This window comes from Aspergillus puulaauensis, chromosome 7, assembly GCF_016861865.1.
Source record: "Aspergillus puulaauensis MK2 DNA, chromosome 7, nearly complete sequence".
NCBI lineage: Eukaryota > Fungi > Ascomycota > Eurotiomycetes > Eurotiales > Aspergillaceae > Aspergillus > Aspergillus puulaauensis.
Window position 1 is genome coordinate 198,998 of NC_054863.1, and position 18,674 is coordinate 217,671.

At 52.2% G+C, this 18,674-nt stretch overlaps 8 protein-coding genes across 8 annotated transcripts; 4 read left to right on the forward strand and 4 right to left on the reverse strand.

The window, feature by feature from the left end:
• Positions 1-68: 68 nt before the first annotated feature.
• On the reverse strand, positions 69-1,006 carry APUU_70091A (uncharacterized protein; the record flags this gene model as incomplete). Its single annotated transcript, XM_041694926.1, has 2 exons — positions 69-820; positions 868-1,006. The coding sequence occupies 2 exons, from the start codon at positions 1,004-1,006 to the stop codon at positions 69-71; spliced, it is 891 nt and encodes a 296-aa protein (XP_041560707.1).
• Positions 1,007-3,167: 2,161 nt separating this feature from the next.
• Positions 3,168-4,379, forward strand: APUU_70092S (uncharacterized protein; the record flags this gene model as incomplete). The annotated part of the gene is made up of 4 exons (XM_041694927.1): positions 3,168-3,209; positions 3,269-3,443; positions 3,495-3,640; positions 3,702-4,379. The coding sequence occupies 4 exons, from the start codon at positions 3,168-3,170 to the stop codon at positions 4,377-4,379; spliced, it is 1,041 nt and encodes a 346-aa protein (XP_041560708.1).
• Positions 4,380-4,666: 287 nt separating this feature from the next.
• APUU_70093S (uncharacterized protein) lies at positions 4,667-5,308 on the forward strand (the record flags this gene model as incomplete). Its single annotated transcript, XM_041694928.1, has 1 exon — positions 4,667-5,308. One exon carries the CDS (start codon positions 4,667-4,669, stop codon positions 5,306-5,308), a length of 642 nt encoding a protein of 213 aa, XP_041560709.1.
• A 298-nt stretch (positions 5,309-5,606) lies between these two features.
• On the reverse strand, positions 5,607-6,968 carry APUU_70094A (uncharacterized protein; the record flags this gene model as incomplete). Its single annotated transcript, XM_041694929.1, has 1 exon — positions 5,607-6,968. One exon carries the CDS (start codon positions 6,966-6,968, stop codon positions 5,607-5,609), a length of 1,362 nt encoding a protein of 453 aa, XP_041560710.1.
• Positions 6,969-7,585: 617 nt separating this feature from the next.
• On the reverse strand, positions 7,586-9,007 carry APUU_70095A (uncharacterized protein; the record flags this gene model as incomplete). The annotated part of the gene is made up of 2 exons (XM_041694930.1): positions 7,586-8,653; positions 8,705-9,007. The coding sequence occupies 2 exons, from the start codon at positions 9,005-9,007 to the stop codon at positions 7,586-7,588; spliced, it is 1,371 nt and encodes a 456-aa protein (XP_041560711.1).
• Positions 9,008-10,840: 1,833 nt separating this feature from the next.
• APUU_70096A (putative choline transport protein) lies at positions 10,841-12,624 on the reverse strand (the record flags this gene model as incomplete). Its single annotated transcript, XM_041694931.1, has 3 exons — positions 10,841-11,706; positions 11,754-12,397; positions 12,476-12,624. The coding sequence occupies 3 exons, from the start codon at positions 12,622-12,624 to the stop codon at positions 10,841-10,843; spliced, it is 1,659 nt and encodes a 552-aa protein (XP_041560712.1).
• Positions 12,625-13,222: 598 nt separating this feature from the next.
• APUU_70097S (uncharacterized protein) lies at positions 13,223-14,607 on the forward strand (the record flags this gene model as incomplete). The annotated part of the gene is made up of 4 exons (XM_041694932.1): positions 13,223-13,311; positions 13,368-13,411; positions 13,464-13,492; positions 13,543-14,607. The coding sequence occupies 4 exons, from the start codon at positions 13,223-13,225 to the stop codon at positions 14,605-14,607; spliced, it is 1,227 nt and encodes a 408-aa protein (XP_041560713.1).
• Positions 14,608-17,020: 2,413 nt separating this feature from the next.
• APUU_70098S (nitronate monooxygenase) lies at positions 17,021-18,124 on the forward strand (the record flags this gene model as incomplete). Its single annotated transcript, XM_041694933.1, has 1 exon — positions 17,021-18,124. The coding sequence occupies one exon, from the start codon at positions 17,021-17,023 to the stop codon at positions 18,122-18,124; it is 1,104 nt and encodes a 367-aa protein (XP_041560714.1).
• Between the last annotated feature and the right edge of the window lie 550 nt (positions 18,125-18,674).

The window sequence follows — 18,674 nt, forward strand, 5'->3', positions numbered from 1 at the left end:
ACCAATGCAAGAAAGAAAATAAGCAGGAATAACCAACATCCATTTACACAACAATTCCAAAGTTAAAGTTAAGCTCTTCTCCGCTCCTTCAACCAAGCCAACACCCCACAAGCCGCATAAACAAGGACAATAAAAATCTGAGGCAAAAACCCCAAAAAGAAATAAATCACCCAGCTGCCCCTCAACACATCAAACTTGGACACCTTGGCCGGATCATTCTTATCCAGACTCGCCGCCGTAAGCACCGAGTACAGCACGCGCAGAAACAAACAGGGGATAACCGCCGCCATCCACGTCGTGGTGTAGTAGTTGACAGTCGGGAAACTGCGACGCGATTTCCAGAGCAAGGCGACGCCCGCTGCAATACCGGCTAGACCGACCATGAAGAGCGCGGCTGAGGCCTTGGAGAATGTAATCGCCTTAGCGTACTTGTCTTGGTCGATGTGGCCGGAGGAATCGGGGGAGCGTTTTGAGCCGCCTACGGCGCCGAGGACGAGGCCGATCATGATGATGGGGTGGAGGGCGAGGAGGATGATGTTTAGCGGGGAAAGGTCTGGAGAGCCACGTTTTGAGGTGTTTGAGTCCTTGGAGGAGGGGTTGGCCATTGGAATGGGCGTGGGCGCGTCGACGGGGGAGTAAGAGTAGGCCGGGGTGGGCTCCTTTGCTTTAGACTTCGAAGAGGCGTTGACGAGCGAGAGGGTCGCGTTGAGGAGGGGACCGAGGGCGATTGTGTAGAGGATCTGAGAGCCCAGTTGCAGGCCTGTTGAGGGCTTGGAATGGCTTGCCATGGAGATGTACATTGCCGGGCCGATGATTTTGGCTGGTGTTGTTAGTATGCGATGACACATTTTTTGCAAGGGGACGAACCGAGAACGAAGACGCTGAGGTAGATCCATGCCGTCTGCTTCTTCTTTGACAGGTAGTGATATGTGCAGAAGCTGACGGGGACGAAGAGGACGAGATAGACAGCCAGCTCTATGGCGGCCAGGATCTGGTGTGGATTCATAGCGAAACAGTGATGAGGGATGAAGTGAAAACAGACAGCCTCTGCAGAGGGAGGCCGTATTTAAGAACATTTGGCCTTGGTGGATATTGCTTGAGTACAGCCTCAGCCTCAGCCCCCAGCCCTAAAGTGTTGTAAGCCTTTTGGCGCTGTCCGCTCGTGGGTCCGTCTCCAACGCCGCGTCCGTGTCCGTACTCCGTCTTGCTGGAGTCCGACTGTCCGTTCGGGGCCGAATCTGCCTGGCGTGTTTATCAGTACCGCAAGTGCTGCATAGCCTCGCGCTACTCAGGCTTGTCTGGTCTAGGCTTGCCTTGTGTATGGGGATCAGGGGGCCATAACCGTTGATGGAGCGTAAGCCATTGTCCATCATAACAAAAACAACAGATTCAGAAAGATTTAACTCGGTGGAAATTGCCTCTCCTGTCTCTCCTCTGCCCTCCTACCTGAATCGGATGTCCGGCCATCCTGACAGCCACCAGCCACTGCCCGATCGCACCCTCAATGGCCCCAGGTGTTCCATGATTGACATCTTGCCCACTTGGTGTCCGCCGAACGCACCCTAACCAAATATTGGCAAATTAGCTTAAGGGGCTGTAAACGAGAGCGAAGAAATAAAACTCCGCACGCACCCCTACACTCGGATCCGAAGCTTTTTTGTCCGCCTGCTGGATTGCGTCTCCATACTGGTTTGTATCACAAGGGTTGTTGCTAGTAGATCATTGCGCTACACCATCAAATCTACATTAGTGACGGCGTGTTTACCTGACTAGGTTGAGTAGGCTCGCACTCTGGCCGGTCGCATACATTGTCCCTGCTGGATGAGGGAGTGTCTTGCCGTAGAAGTCGCGATGCGACATGTTGATAGGCATCGACCTACAGTAAATGAGCGATAAACTGAACATCGAGTATTTCAGTGCTTACCCTGCAGTTCAATCGTCACAGGGCTGAGTTTGAAGCTGAAGATTACGGCCGTAAAGGGATCTCAAGGGCCCACAGCAACGACCACAACTGCGTTCTACCGCTGCATACAGTGGATTCTTATTACACTTAAACCTGGCGATAGCAAATTAAATAAGACCGACAGGTGGTCTTACTATAGCTATATCTTTAAACTAGACCTACTATATTTATTATTCAGGCTTATGGATATTTCTACTTCGTTATAACAAGATTTGAGTAATAAAAGAGATAAATTGTATAAATTATCGGTATAAAGAGATCTTAACAGGATAGATAAGGTTTACAATTTTAATATAGTAGTCTTCTCGCTAAAAAAGGGTCTCGCCATATCCGGGTCCGGTATAGGCGGGTTTGGCTGTAACTGCAAAACAATATCGAAATAGGCGATCACGTTGCAAAGGCATGTAAGACAGCACCAGCGCGGAAGGGATAGAAATACAAGTTAAACTTATCTTTGTGAAGAAGGCAAACACAGAGCACTGGGCTGTACACGGTACGGTGTACGTTATTCCGACTTGAAATGCCAGACACCAGCAACTGCCGCGTTAATGCCGAATGCCCAGTTGAAGGCACGATCTATATCGCCGTATTAAAGCGTCCTGCGCCCTCTAACTTCTGCGACCGTTAAAATGGCAAATGTGGTCACTCGGTATCGTCATTCGGCATCGCAGGCTTTTTCGGATGCAGAAGGTGAGGTGTCACATAGTTGAATCGCAACCACATCTAATAAGCATGACAACTGTACATCCAGTTCACACCCGGTGGGTCAAAGCTATTTTAGTGGCTGGCTGAGTGAGGGGGGTGTTTTCATATGGCAAATACGGATAGAACGATGTCATCATGCATCGTCAGGCTAACTCCAAATTGCTAATGGCCATTGTTGAACGGCTTCCGGAGCCCGAGTCCGAGTGTATTAATGGAAAAGCGTCTTCTGTCATAATAAACACCCGGATTCGCAATGTAAGTTAGGACTTATGCGGGGCAGTCGTAGCGAAGAGCCTCTGGAAGGCCTTTCCAACAGGCTAGCCTTGGGTATAAGTTACCTAAGATTAGCCGTCGGACCGTCCGCCTGTACCTGGTCCATGGCAGATTGGATCCCCGCAACCCTGGGTGCCCGAACTCTGGTCGAGGGGCAACAAATAAGTAACCTCGGATTTATATTCCATCTCTCAACTTCTTCTTTCTCACCATAAATCTCCCAAGAATGGCCATTAAGCAGATCGTGTGCTCCGGCACACCATACGAGGTACACCCCTGAATTCAACTTCAAGCGCAACAGCATGCTCAGTTACTCACCACCACCAGATCGGACACAAGCATGGCTCACAAGCAGCCCCGGAAATCGAGCGCGCGATCATATTCTACGCAAAGATGTTCGCGAAACACAGCAAGCTCGACTGGGCCCAGGTCCAGGATCTCGCGCGCGATTTCGACGGCTTGATTCGCGAGAAGTGGCCGAGATATTACGAGGAGCTTCAGGGTGCGTCTTTCACCCCGTACAATGTCTAAAGTATACCGCTGATAAAGGCAGGAATCGCGGCCGGTTCCAAGCGTGGCTTGGTGGAGATAATCGCCTTGAACGTCCGCACCGAGATTGTCTTTGGGCAGTTCAGCGATGGATGCACGAGCGTCTACTACCAGGGCGATGGGAACTCCTTCCAGGGGCAGAATTGGGATGTACGACCGACTCAACTCTTCATCCCCACTATCATAATACAGCCAACTAATCCCCCGACAGTGGAGCGAAGGCCAAAGCGAAAACCTAATCCAAGTAACAATTCTGCAACCAAAGCTGCCCACCATCAAAATGATCACCGAAGCCGGGCAGATCGGCAAAATCGGGCTGAACTCCGCCGGGGTCGGGGTGTGCTTCAACGCGATTCGCGCAAAGGGCATGGACAAGACCCGGATCCCTGTTCACTTGGGGCTCCGGATTGCACTGGAGAGTTTTTCTGCGATGGATGCGGTCAAGAATATTGAACGGATTGGCATGGCTAGCTCGGCGCATATACTTCTCGGAGACGCCACGACGGCGGTTGGGCTGGAATTCACTTCCTCTACCTTTGCGCGCGTCCCGGTTAATGAAAAGGGGTATCTGGTGCATACGAACCATATGCTGCTTCCGCATAAGGGTATTAACGAGCCTATCTGGTTGAAGGACTCGCCGGTGCGTGTTGAGACGATGGGCGAGAATATCTCGAAGCTCGGGCGGGTGACATGGGATAGTTTTAGGGAGCTGTTTAAAGACGAGACGCACTTCCCTCGTTCGATTAACCGGGCAGCGGAGGGGACCAGCGATATTGCGACGCTGTTTAACATTGTCATGGATCTGGGGGGGAAGAGGGCGGACCTAACAATGGGGCGATTAACAAGCGGTGTCGAGGGTGAAAGGATTATTCTCAGCTTCGAGCAATAGTTGCTTTGTCTTACTTTGTATTCAGTTACGGCTTACCTTTTTGAAAGAGCCGGTAGCGCGTCTACTTGTATGAGCGCGTCTGGTAGTGAAAGACGCGGGATTGTCCTATCAATGAGCTTCTCAATGAAGGATCCTTTGACACATTTCTTTTTATTGCACTTAACACTTCATCAGATCAAACAATGACTGCCTGGGTATATTATATTACTGACCAATGCCGCCAGCCACGTCAAAACTCTCTTCACGCAACCAAACTCTGTCATTGCTACTGTATATATAAACTTATCATGCAATCCCCGGTCGAAGCCCTCCCCCAGCCCCATCTCATTTCTACTCACTTCTCTCCCCCGCAAGGTCGCTTGTCATTTGCCCCGTCGCCCTTCCCAGTCTGCTTCCCGCGGCGCTCATCAACCCGCAGCTTCAGTGCCATGTCCTGCACAAAGTCAAGAAGAGGCTCTATCCCCCATGAACCGCTCGCCACGGTCGCCAGCAGAGTGAATAGTCTCTGTCGGGAAACTGAGACGCTGGTGGCAAACACAGGCCACCACGAGAAATGCATCATCAATCAACTGCACCGCTTCGATGCCTGGGCGGCATCAATCGATGCATACAGCCGCGAATCCCGGACGCTCGAGGAGCGGCTGCGACAGTTCTCGCCTTGGCTTCCGTATGATACACTGGAGATGCTGCATCATTTGGAATCGAATCTAATTACGTTGGCGGACTATGTGGAAAAGATGCAGGACGTGTTTACACCGGTCGAGCAGCGTGGGAATCTGGGAAAGCTCATCTGCAAGACCAAGATGGGCATCATTCATGGCCTCGACAGCCTGGACGGTGTGAAAAATGCGATCGGGCCTCATGATGATGAGGCAGACCTTTCGTCAGCGATTGATTACGCACTCCCCAGGCGTATTAATGTTGCCTAGCATTCCCACCAGGGTTCGTTGAGCAAGGCAACATTCAGCATAGTCTCTGCGCCATCTGACATTCTGCGGTTTCCACTCCTTATATGGATTCTACCATTGCGGTTGTCACTCATTTCATGATGAACTCTCATCCGGGGCTGGTGGGGGGACCAGAAATCATAATATATTTCGCTGCATCCATATGAATTCTAGGCAAAAGCATGCTGTAAAGCCAGGTATACTCTTTGGGACTATAAATAGCGCATAGAACCCTCCATCGTAAGCATACAGCATCTATCTCGGTGGTGCTAAACTGATACTAGAATTGAGCTATCGCTTCTGGGGACGATTCGCCTTCCCCCGAGCCTTTTACTACAGGCGTAGCACACTTAGGAGCCGGTGGTATTGTATTCCGGGAGCAGCCGTCTGGAACCGTCCCTTCAAATGCTCTTTGAATGAAGTCTGTGGTCTCCGGTATGCTACTGAGGAGGGCCCTCGCATGGCCATCATCAGTAAACGTCGTAAACACCACGGTAGCTCCGTTCGCACACCAGAAATCGACCATTGCTAGTACATCAGCGTATGGGATGATCTCGTCCTGCAGACCATGGTAGACAAACACCGGAGCCACCGGTACCTCGTTTTGATTTGCGCCGAGCCGATTGTGATCGAGAACAGCTGCAATAGTGTCCTGCTGCAGGAGGTCAGGCCCAAGTGTCTGGATATCTGGTGAGAACATGGACTTGTTATAAAAATGGACCAAGTCTGCGACAACGCAATGGGAGTTCGCGTAGTCCAGAAGCTCCCGGCCTTCATCGGTGATAATGCTATCAATCACAGGCTGCAGCTGTGCGCTATATGCACTGGGCTTACACAGTCCATCGATTGCTGCTGAGAGAAACCCACTAAACGTGCTGTTATCCAGGTGATAGAATGTCCCGGAGAGGTTTGCAGGAGTGCCACCTTGAACCCATCCCTTGATATTCAATTCAGGAGCGTACGACGACTGGAGAGAGGCAGCCCATCCTGTTGCTATTGCACCACCGGAATATCCGACCCCGACAATCGCAGGCGTATCGATTATGATACGGAGTATATTCCGGAAATTGATGACAGCGCGCATCCCATCCAGCACAGACATCCCTGCTACACGTCCGGCTGCCAGAGCAGCGTCCGGTCCTTCATGGTCGGGGGACGCAACAATATACCCTTGTGCGATGTATCGTTGTATAAAGAACATTTCAAGGGACGGTATCATGTCCGTTTGTAGAGCGCCGAACTGGTACTGATAGCTGGGGTCGCAGCTGACGGAAGCGCTGTCGTAGGCAGTGTGGAAGGAGATGAACCGATCTGATTTCGCCGTAAAGGGTCTGAATATCGTCGTGACGGTGAAAATAGGACTACCATCGACTGCAGTGGTGCGATACAAGAGTTGGAATGCTTGGACCCGGTTGGGGGCGATGCCGAAAAACGAGGCGGCTACCCGGCGATGGCGAAGAATGGTTCCTGGTGTCGTTCCCTCAAACCCAGGAGGAGGGCTGTAGAAGGGGTCAATGGCAGGGTCCTGTGCAGATTCAATCGTCCATAACGGCGGCCAAAATAGGATCAGGTAGAGGTTTATCCAGGCCCAAAGCAGCCAAAACACGCCGAACAGCCCGATGATGAGCAGTATACCGTACATTTTGCTGGTCAACATGCGTCTGTGAGCTGAACAACAAACAGACTGTTCCAAGCCGGAGTGTGAGTGCCTGAGTAACTCTAGGACACGGTCCATTAGCGTGGATGGCTCCTTCCTGAGATGCAACATCTACCGTACTCTATGAGGCAGCTGCGACTGACAGGTAGTCTACCTGCCTAGTTTGAACCATATTTCCTTGCAGACTCCGTGGACAGCTACGGTATGCTATACTGGCATAGCCAAGTATCATGACAGGAAACGGGAAGCAAAATGCAATATCATGAACTCATTTATCGTCATATGTTGCTGGATATTATGTATGCTCTATCGTAACGCATGAGAAATCTATTTTAGAATTAGTCAGGCCACGCCCATAACTCGGGTCAACGTCATGGACGAGACCACCCAAGCCTATAATTTGGCAGCCTGCGGGAGGCTTTGAGTGACCAGACTCATGGCCAGGGAGCTGATATCTTACCCCTTCCTTTTGGGTGAGCGAGTTTCACATTTCGTATGAGGGCCAGGTCTCTAGTCGAACCGGATATAGGATCCAGTTGGTATTGTCGCAGTGTCCCGGCGTTATGGATATACTGCTAGGAGAATACCGGCAGCGCTTTACCTTATGAGACCGACTTGATATGTCCCCAACGAGCAGCGGCAAAAATCCCAGCGCCCCCGACAGCCAGGAGAAGGGCAGATATCGTGCTAAACCATCCCACGCCAATGGACTCCGAAGCCGGAATCGCAACGGCCGAAGCAACAGCACCGAAGATATAGCGAATGAAGAAGTTTCCCGCAATGAGCTCTGCACTCCTATCCGGCACCACATCGAGACAATACGTGTTCAGGCTGGGGTAGCAGAAAAGCTGCGCAATGCCTTGCAGGAACATGAAGATAATCGGCACCGGGAGCCCGCCAAACGCCTTGTCGACCGACCATCCATATATAAGCATGCAGGCTGGGATAACTATACCTAGGAATGGAACTGCCGCGTAAAGACGGTCCTCGGGTACGAATACCTTTCCTCTGCGCTCGTACCATTTTCTTGCGACGTAGTCAGCCCACCGGCCGCCGCCGAATGTGCCAAGTATGTATCCTACTCCCGGGGCCAGGTACAGTAAACCAGATTGCAACGGTGTTTCGAGATGGAATCTCGGGTTCAGTACATATCGAATCGGGGTGAGGAGACCATATTGATTCCACACAAGAGAGCCACTGGCAATCGCCGTGACCACCAAACTAGGGTGCTTGAACGGGGTAATAACTCGCCAGGGATTCGTCATTGTAAAGAGCTTCATAACCTTCTGGCCCCTAGTTAACCCCTTCAACGGACGGGGTGCGTTCTCTCCAAGTGTCTCTGGTAGTAGAAAGAACGATCCCAGAAGGGCTATCCCAGCAAGTCCAGTCTGCAGCCAGAATATAACACGCCATGTGGTATACGTGACAATTGCACCCGCTAGTAATGGTCCAATTGTTGGCCCAACCAGTGTGCCAGTATAAAACCAGGCGAGGCCGGTTGCTCGATCGAGTGGCCGGTACAAGTCGCGAATGACAGCTGGTCCTATAACTAGGACAGCTGTACCCACGAACGCAGTGAGCATGCGAAAGACCATGAACGAGGCAATGTTTGGACTAAGGGCCGTCCCGATCGAAGCGCCCAAGAAGGTCAAAGTACTCGCCAGACAAGACTAAGAAGCCCAATTAGTTTTGGTATAGACAAAGAAGCGGTTGGATCGTACCATGCGCCTGCCAATTGTCTGGCACCAGGGACCCCAGAAGCACGGACTCAGGGCCATGAATACCAGATACAAGGCGTTACTCAACCCGATCACGGAGCCGGATGTATTGTACGTCGAAGCAACATCGGGAATAGCTGATAGCACGGAGGTGCTTGCCATTGGGGAGAGCAGCCCAGTCCACGCGATGACCACGACCATGACCAGCTTCCTTCGACTTGAGAACCGGTCAAACTCATCGACTGGAGACTCTACTCTCGGCTCTTCGACGTCCCCATTCTTCTTCTCGGGTTGACTTAAGCTCATGTTGTCGGTGGGTCAGGGTCCAACTTCACGGCTGGAAAGGCTTGGTAATAAGATGAAGCTGAAGCTATCACGCAATTGCGGAGGATAGCCATTAATGAGTTGAATCCACCTTTCTTGCTACTGCAGTGACTCAGAAATGGTCGGGTAGCAATGGCTCGAAAAAATCTCGAATGCATCCAGTTACCTCGGGCAAACGGATTCTTATCCGGACAGCGGATTCAATGCTTCCACGAGAGAAGCACTCAAATAGTGACCGATCTTCCACATGAAGTCTCCAATCGGATCTATCAATAAACTGACAGGCTTCTTGGCTGTTGATCCTGTTCTGGCCCTCTTCCGGCCGGGCCTGGATGCGCCCTACAGGGAGGATCACTGTCGCTTCAGTCATACCGCCACTTGTTCGCTCATCGATTCGCCTTCTTTCACGTCTTGAGGCCTGACGATGCTTTGTTTGAATTTTCATGCTGGACACATCCATTCCACGGGCAACCGTTATGCACGAAGCCCTATAAGTTAGCATATTGACAGGGTATGTCGTCGAATCCTGGTGTAGCTGACAGATGTTGGTGAAACTCACGGGTTGATTATACCATTTTATATGTCGATTCTGTATAGAAGATGAGTGCATATTGCTTCATTACGGAGTGATATTTCGACATATATGCTGAGCATGATGGAATCTACCAACCAGTTCATAACTGCGTTTATAGCCCTCGCCAACAATTGATCATATGAAAGAAGCTGCGTTTATAGAACGCTAGAGCGCAGCCCTAGCAACATGCTATAACCCAAACCTATGCCTATAAAACACCATACAATGGCCGCCCCTTCAAACTGCCTTGGCAACTGCGCTCAGATATGCCCAGTAGTGGTGCACTCTTTCAATACCAAATAGGTTGACCACTAATGGTAGTTCACTCGATGTCGCCAATACAGTGCGGTGTAAAAGCTGGCGTCGAGATTAAATCCCTCACTGCAGTGAACTACGGACTGATAGTTCACGTTGAAGCTTATGGGTAGGCAAAGTCAATACTAGTCTTGTTGATAGGCCTCGCGGAACGCACTGCTTTAGAGGCCGGTGTTGAAGCTAACCTGTAGGAAGGCGTCCGAGCTTGGTGTATTCCAGAAGCCAGTTACTAATGGAGTCATCCCAGCTATAATGATGGAGTCAATTACATTACTGAGTGCTGGACCCCCAGGGACCGAGAACAAGTAAAATATATTGCTGTCAGGGTATGCTGTGAGCTTAGTATATAATTTGTGTCCGGTTTGGTTATATTCAAGTTAACGGCCGTTCTACCTTGATAGTTACAGTAATATCAAGGGAAGCTATCTAGCCATCGTTAACAGGATGCGGGAGTCCTGGAGGGATATGCAGTTGGTTACGTTAGCCCAGACTGGTAGATAGGTTCGCGGTGGTTATTTATCTGGGAGATATCACAAGTATATCGTAGTACAACCATACACTGTATCGTATGAAAGAGGGCATAACGAGGATGATCATATGATGCTGCTACAGCAATTAAACCTGATTAAATACTACCATGCAAGATGATAAACGTCGATGGAATAAAAAAAAAATTCAAGTCTATTAAAGTATACTAATCCAAGGACGCCTCTAACCCATCCTCGACGAACCTCGTCTCCCAAGAATAAAAGAACAAACGGCATATGGTATATGGTATATGGCATATATATACATTACATCCCCGAGCTCATTTTATACAAGCATAAGAGCATAAGTCATTGACACGTACCAGCCTTCAACCAAGCACAAATGTCCAGGCACTGGCTATCGTGCGGTGAAGGCAGAGGCAGGAGACATCATAGCCCTCACTGCAACTCAAGCGGCTGCTGCTCACGACTGGCACTGGCACTGACACTGGCGCTAGGAAGCTCGCTCTTCATCTGCACACTCTCCGGCAGGACGTCCTCACCATGGGCAAGTTTCTCCGCGGCCTCCATGGAATAGATGGGACCCTTGTAGCGGGTCATACCACGGACCAGCCACCAGAAGGATACAATCGTCATAAGACCGACGGTGATCACAGAGGTGTAGTTCATGTTCTGCACAGTGACGGGGAGGGTAAAGGGGAAGCAGAAGAAGACGACCGTGACGGCGATATAGATGACGGCGGCGATATTGACGAACCAGCCCCAGATGCCGGGCATGACGTAGGGACCGGGGACGATGTTCTTGCGGCCGGTGAGGAGATGCGGCACGATTGCGCCGGCGTAGGAGAGCGTGGAGAGCACGATGAAGGAGGAGATGAGGGCCTGGAAGGCGGTTGTGCTTCCGACGTAGATGCAGCCGAGGCAGGTGACCATTGCGGCCATGCCGCAGGTTGCGTTGACGGGGGCGTTGAGGGTTGGGTGGACTTGGGCGAAGAAGGGGGCGAAGGGGGTGGCGTTGTCGCGGGCGAGAGACCACCACATGCGGCCGCCGGTGGTGAGGGTGCCGATTAGGGTTGGGAAGGTGGCCAGGAAGAGCAGGGCGATGAGGCCGACGGCGCCGGGGACGGAGCCCGTGGCTTGCAGGTAGATTTCGGCGATGGGGAAGTAGCCGATGCTGGTGTCGAAGACCTTGTCGATGTCCTGGATGCTGTAGAAGAGGGCGATGAGGTAGACGAAGGCAGTGAGGAATGCCGTGAAGAGCTGCAGCATGATGCCCTGCGGGACCTTGCGCTCGGGTTGGGGGACTGTCCTGTCAGTATAACGCGGATTCAAAGGACTGGAGCGGACTCACCCTCTTCAGACAAGTGACTGATGCAGTCAGGAGTGCCGACAGCAAAGGCAGCGTTGAGAAGTCCGCTCAGGAAGCAGATGCCGTCGGACCAGCCAGGGGCCCCGTCGCCAGTCATGTTGTAGTAGGTTCTCCAGACCGTCGCGTTGCTGGCATGGTGGCCGCGCGGCATGACAGCCAGGACAATGACCGTGATGAAGAGCCCTCCCATGGACAAGGCGAACGCAATGCGGTTGAGCATGGGGAGGAACTTGTTTCCGCAGCAGACAATGGCGGTGCACATCCAGAGCACAATCTGGAAGACGATGAACGGCTGCCAGCTGTGCCATTCGGTGTCCGGGTTGCGGAGAATGTACATGGCGACAGCCTCGTTCCCAAGGATAGAGCTCATGGAGGACGCCGACAGCAACCAAGCGCAGGCGTTGAGGTATCCAGTGAAGAAGCCAACAGCGCGGCCATACTTGCCCCCCACGACGGACGACCAGTGGTAGACACCGCCGGCAGAGGGGATGGCAGAGGCCAGCTCGGACAGCGACAGCGAGATGAAGCCATAGAAAATAGTGACGACAATGAGGCCGTACAGCACAGCCATGGGCCCGCCATTGAATAGAGCAGTGACGATGGTGCCTCCGGTGGCGGCCCAGGAACTATTGGAACAGGTCAGGATCGACGCCAAAAAATACTCAAACAATCACAAAGTGACCAGGGTACAGGATTGAACTCACTTGGCGATGATAATCCCCAGACTCGTCAGACTGAACAGGCCGAAGCCTCTGACCAGCTCCTGCTTGTGGCCGAGCGCAGCCTCCAGGCGGACGGCGTCGACCTCGACAACCTCGTCCTTGGACGCGGGAAAGCCGCTGTTCTCAGGCATCTTGGATGATGGATGGGCCAGAGAATGGAGAGGGGGAGCGAGGTTGAAAAAGAAAGAAAAAGGAAGCAAACCGCGTGGCAGTGGAATAATATTCAGGGGAGCAGCATTAGCTAAAGCAAACGAGGTGCAGAGTTAGCGCATCTCTGCCCCCACGAGCAGCACGAAGCAAGGAGGTTGGCTGTGGCCAGTGGCTGCAGACTGAGATTCAGTGCCATCAGTGGCCCGTCACTGGCTCTTCATTCAGTGGCACCCTCTCTGTTTTAGTGGCAGTACTGGTATTACGGCCCACTGGTAACAGGCCCACCAGCCCACCATGCAAAGTTTAATCTCTGGATGCCAGCCTGGGCAGACCCAACCGACGCATTGGTCGCTTAATTCTAATTATTGGCCCCGGCAAGCTCGTGCACGATGCAGTGCCCTGCTTCGGCCGATGCTTTTTTAAGCCGGGTGCCCCTCGGAGCCCTAACGACAACCCGACAACCGACGACAACGACGCAGCCCGGCTTCTTTAAGGGACGGTTAGCACTTTGCTTTCCTGGACAGTGCTCTGCTTTACTGCGCGCTCAAATCTGATGCTGCTCTGAAGATCGCCCTAGCCATGGGGGACGCCTCACCCACCCCGCACCAACTCCTAGTAGAGGCGGTTGTCTTCTGGAGCATTGGCGTGGTTATCTACATCGGGCGAATGTATGGCTTCACTCACTGACTATCTGATAAACTGGGCTAGGCTGACCATTGCATAGAGTCGCACGATGCATCTCCAATGGAGGCTTGCGGAATCTGCAGGGTGAGTTTCACGTTTTAGTATATGCAAGCTGAATGCAGGCTGACCATTGCAGTGGATGACTATCTCATGACCTTTACCTTTGTACGGCCCTCCTCCCCTCGGTCGATTCGCGATGAAACTGACTTGTGCAGCTCGTGTATACAGCCCTCCTCATCCTCATCCGCGTCTCCGCCGAATACGCAACAAACCTATACCCAGAGTCGGAAAAAGACCGCATCCTCTCCAACCCCGAAGACGTCGCCAGCCGCATCTACGGCAGCAAAATCGTCATCGGGCTCGAACAGATGATGCTGGTCTCAACCTGGGGCGTCAAGACCTGCCTGGTGTCCATCTACTGGAAGCTCACGCAACGACTGCGTTGGCACCTCTTCGTCCAGATCCTCGCCGGCTACGTCGCCCTCGGCTTCGTCGTTATCGAAATCACCTACTTCGCCGTCTACTGCCGGCCGTTCTCGCAGTACTGGGCCGTCCCCGTCGAGAACCAGCAATGCGCCAGCTACCAGCACTACTCCATCACGCAGGCCGTGTTCAACATCTCCTCGGACGCCTTCATGCTCATCATCCCAATCCCCCTCCTCAAGGGCGCCCAGATGCCCATCCGCAAGAAGCTGCTGCTGATAGCCGTCCTGGGCCTCGGTGTCTTCGTCATCATCGCCGCCATCCTCAATAAATACTTCAACTTCCACTCCCCCGACACAACAATCTACCAGCTGTGGTACATCCGCGAAGCGTCCACCGCCATCTACGTCGCAAACCTCATGTGCTGGTGGCCGCTGCTGCGCCGCATCTTCGGCAGCGTGCTCTCGCAGTACAGCGGGCGCTATCGCTCAGACCGGTACGGTCCCTACTACGGCGACCCGTCCCGTGGCTCGGGTGGCTTATCGCAAGCCCTCGGTGGCTCTCGGCCAGGGACGGGCACCGTCACACAGACGTCGACGAGCGGAGACAAACCAGGGAGTCGCTGGTGGCGGGGGGTTCGGAGTCGGGGGCGATCGCGGACCAGGGCGAATTCCAAGGGAGCGATGGCGTTGACGGCATCGACGAGTCAAGAGGCAATCAATACGTCGGTGCCGAATACACCGGGTAGCGGGGACTCGCACTCCGGGTCGACCTCGAATGTGCCGCTGGAGATCTGGCGCAAGGTGGAGGTTAATGTGGAACAGAATCGCAGTCCGGATCCGGAAGCAAACAATTAGGGCTTGGGGGTGTCCATGGTTCAGCGTTACGACTAATACGATGCTTAGGAGTCTGGATTGTTAGCCTTTAGTTATTACCTTATTATACCTGCTAGATTAGACTAGACTACTGTACAATGTTCTTTTTTTTTGTCTCATTCTTTGTCTTGTTCCTGGCTGACAATCGAATTCTGTAAAGCCAATCACGCCACATACGCAGCCCAAAGACAGACCAAACACAGACCCAGTCTTGACGGTCAGGCCATTGACCAATAATGAAGGAATAATAAAGATCGTCACTGTTGGCCCCCACGTCTTTCGGAGGAACATTCCATAGTGGATTGTCCCTCCGATCTGCGCGCTGTCCCAGGGTTTCTGGCTTGCGTGACGCAGCGGGTGACTGGTTGGTTGAGCATCAGACCCTCTTACGTGGCGACTGCACTAGCGACTGGCGAGATGGCCGACCGGCGAGCAGAGCTGGACTGGAACCCCGAGCTGCGAACTCCAGCTAGTTTGAACTTTGAAGTTGCCAGCACTAGCACTAGCAGACTGTAACTGTAACAGATACAGGACATAAGAGTCAGTCGATGTGGGCGGTGGGGTGATTTACGTGATACGCCCCCAAAGGCCGATAAATCGGGAATTCCGTGGCTGTCTGTGTCTGAGATGCCGGACGGACCTCCTACTTGGGTCAGTAGTAACTAGACAGTTCGTGTTCATCTGGAAGCGTTGATGTTGATGTGATCCGGTGTATACCCGGAATGCATCCGAAGCTCATCCGCAGCCTAACCAGGAACCACGCACATTCTCGGTTGATCCTGAGTTCTCGTGGCTGCTCATTGGACTGGCACCCGACCTTGACTGATCCTGCAGTCTTGTCGGTAGCAGTGTCCCGGCTACGTTCAGCTACAGTTGCAAGCAGCAGCACACCCACATGGCTTGTCCCTATTCCTGTTCCTGTCTCCATATCCGTAATCAATCTCGAGTTCTCGATATTAACTGCCCCCATCCTGACCAACTTAAATAAAATCAAATTACCTAAGTTGCCAGCTGCCAGTTTCCAGTTTTCAGTTCCATCCAAGAGATGAATCTGGATCAGGAGAGCCGGCCCACTTGAACCTCAATGATTCCAATCTCAGCTCAGCCACAGCCACGGCCCCTTCACCAAACCTGAGCCCGAGCGGCAGTATTATCGGGAGAATAGAGCAGGAATACCCGACCATTAATCTAGCCTTAATCTAGCTTCAATCTAGCCCTGGTGGGTAGAACAAACCCTCCTAGATCTGGAAGGAGACCCCCGTCGGACTCTCCGAAGAAAAACGCGTTGGAGGATGCCTGGAATTCTGGTGGAGTGGATGAGTGATTTAAGTTCGCTCTACTCCCACACGTGTCGGAGAATAAGCCAAGAAAGAATTCAAGTGCCATGCATAAAAGTCTGAATGGCGATCAGTGCGAACAGAACCGGAGGTCAAGACTCAATGGTCTTGGCTGATCTGCGCTGAGCCAACACATGTTCGCAGAAAAAATACAACAATACAATCTCGGTCTGATCTGGGTCAGGTACGTACTGCACAGTGGCACACAACATGAGAGTCCAGGCGGTGATGAATTGAGGAATTGGTTCTGGTGGGGGCCGGAGAGCCGGAGGGCCGGAGGAGGCGGGGGGTTTAATGAGGATTGACCTGTCAGTGTGCGGCAGTTGGAGCTCGGCTGTCCTTAGTTTCTCTTTAGAGTGTTTAGTCTTTGCTGAGGCAGTGTTGTTACTCCTCAGTCAGGTTGTTTCATTCCGATCGAGATCGAGTCAGTTGAAGGCTATTGCAGTAATATAATACTCCTGATCAAACCTTATCAATCTGATCGTGAACGCTTCCGTTTCCGGAATATGCATGACGTCATTCTCACACAGTCACTGCAACCGTGGGATAATTATCATGCTCTGCTCACAGGTATTGAGCACATTTATGAATTAGTATGCAGAGTTATCATTTGCTGTTCTTAGAGCTGCAAATATATATCAGCAGTATATACCACTGAACAATTACCAGATTGACTGCTGCTCGTAGTATGAACGACTACTATCCATCAATCCATAATTCAATATATACTATATACCCAATGCACCGTAATATATATATTCCCCCAGCCACTGAGTATAATGCGGATAGATCCGCCATCGCCTGCACCCCACCTGCTATGAAGATATTGTCATCTCTATACAAAGTAGAACTACAGAATATCATCATAGTATCTCGACAGTAATCTAATTCTACAACAGTTGCCTCCTTCCGGGATTGTATCATCCAGATACCGCAGTTCCCGCAATATCCGCAGCCCCTCTTCACATGAACTCATCAAGTCATCAATACTTGACTCACTCATCATACACCCAACATCCTCTATCCAACTCAACCACCAGTATAATATTCATACCAAAATGCCAGGAATCACCCACCTCTCCAAACCCCTCGCCCATCGCTACCCATGGGCAAAAGCCCCCCTCATAGTCAGCGCCCCGATGCGCGTCTTCTCAGGGCCCGAACTCGCCGTATCCGTCTCCCACGCCGGCGGACTAGGCTTTCTAGGCCCCAGAGTCAAAACGCAAGAAACACTCAGTGATCTGGAGAAGTCTACCGAGCTACTCAAGAAACTGCACTCACCTCCAAACCAAGCGACCCTCCCCATCGGCGTCGGCTTCCAGCTCTGGAGCGACGACATCGACATCGCCGTCTCCGCAGTGGAACAGTACAAACCCTGCGCTGTGTGGCTGTACGCCCCCTCAAACGGGCAGACAGATATAAACACCTGGTCGCGCCGCATCAGGGCCGTTTCCAGCGAGACGCAGATCTGGATCCAGATCGGGACGGTGCGAGAGGCTGAGACGCTCGTTGCGGGTGGATCGGAGAGGCCTGATGTTATTGTTGTTCAGGGATCTGAGTCTGGGGGGCATGGACGCGCGAAGGATGGATTGGGCTTGGTGGCGCTGTTTCCGGAGGTGGAGGATGTTCTTTTTTCTTCTTCTTCTTCTTCTTCTTCTGCTGCTGTTGGTGGTGGTAAGGGGAAGATACCGCTCTTTGCAGCTGGGGGGATTGCAGATTCGCGTGGAGCTCTTGGAGCTATTGCTTTAGGCGCAGACGGGGTCGTTATGGGGACGCGGTTTCTGGCGAGCACAGAGGCGCGGATTAGCGATGGGTATCGGAGAGAAATTGTGCGTGCTAGGGACGGGGCGACGAGTACGACGCGGACGCTGCTGTATAACCATCTGCGGGGGACGTATGGATGGCCTGAGGAGTATAGTCCGCGGACGATCATCAATCGGTCGTTTGTGGAGGAGCAGGAGGGGAAGCCGTTTGAGGAGCTGAAGCGGTTGCATGATGAGGCGATGAAGAAGGGGGATGAGGGCTGGGGAGTTGAGGGGAGGCTTGCTACTTATGCGGGGGCGGCGGTTGGGTTGATTCACGGGGTTAAGGATGCTGGGGAGATTGTGAGGGAGTGTCGAGAGGGTGTTGCGAGGAGGTTTGCTGGTTTGGCTGATGCGTAGAGATATTGCCACCGACGCTGAATCAGTTGATATGGATACATATGGATATCAAGGTGCAGAGAACCTCCGTTTGCAAGGGGGTACTTTCTTTCATCAACGTAGGACAAGACCAGCTCGCTTATACTTAGTTTGCTTTTCTCCAAGCATAAATAAGGTCTTTAGAATATCTAGAGAAGCCCCATTCACTTTGTCATTTTCCTCCCCATCACTGCGTTAGTGAATACTTTGGATATCTCCAGCCCAGCGAGAACACATAACGAGCCCGTAAAATCTTCCCTCATACTCGTTCCCATTGCAGAACTGTATCAGCATCTCTCAACGAACGAAAACTACCACCTACTCAATCCTCACAATCTCCGTCCCTGACTGATACCATCCACGTCAATCAGTTATATCAACCACACTATGTCTTCGCAACAGGATCCGATGTTCCAGCTTGGACAACCCAACCCGGCTCAGCAACCCACCATGCAGTTTCAACCACCAGTGTACCCCCCGGGCTTCTTCAGAGACCCCTCCGGCAGCCCACTGCACAACGTACATTGTCGGA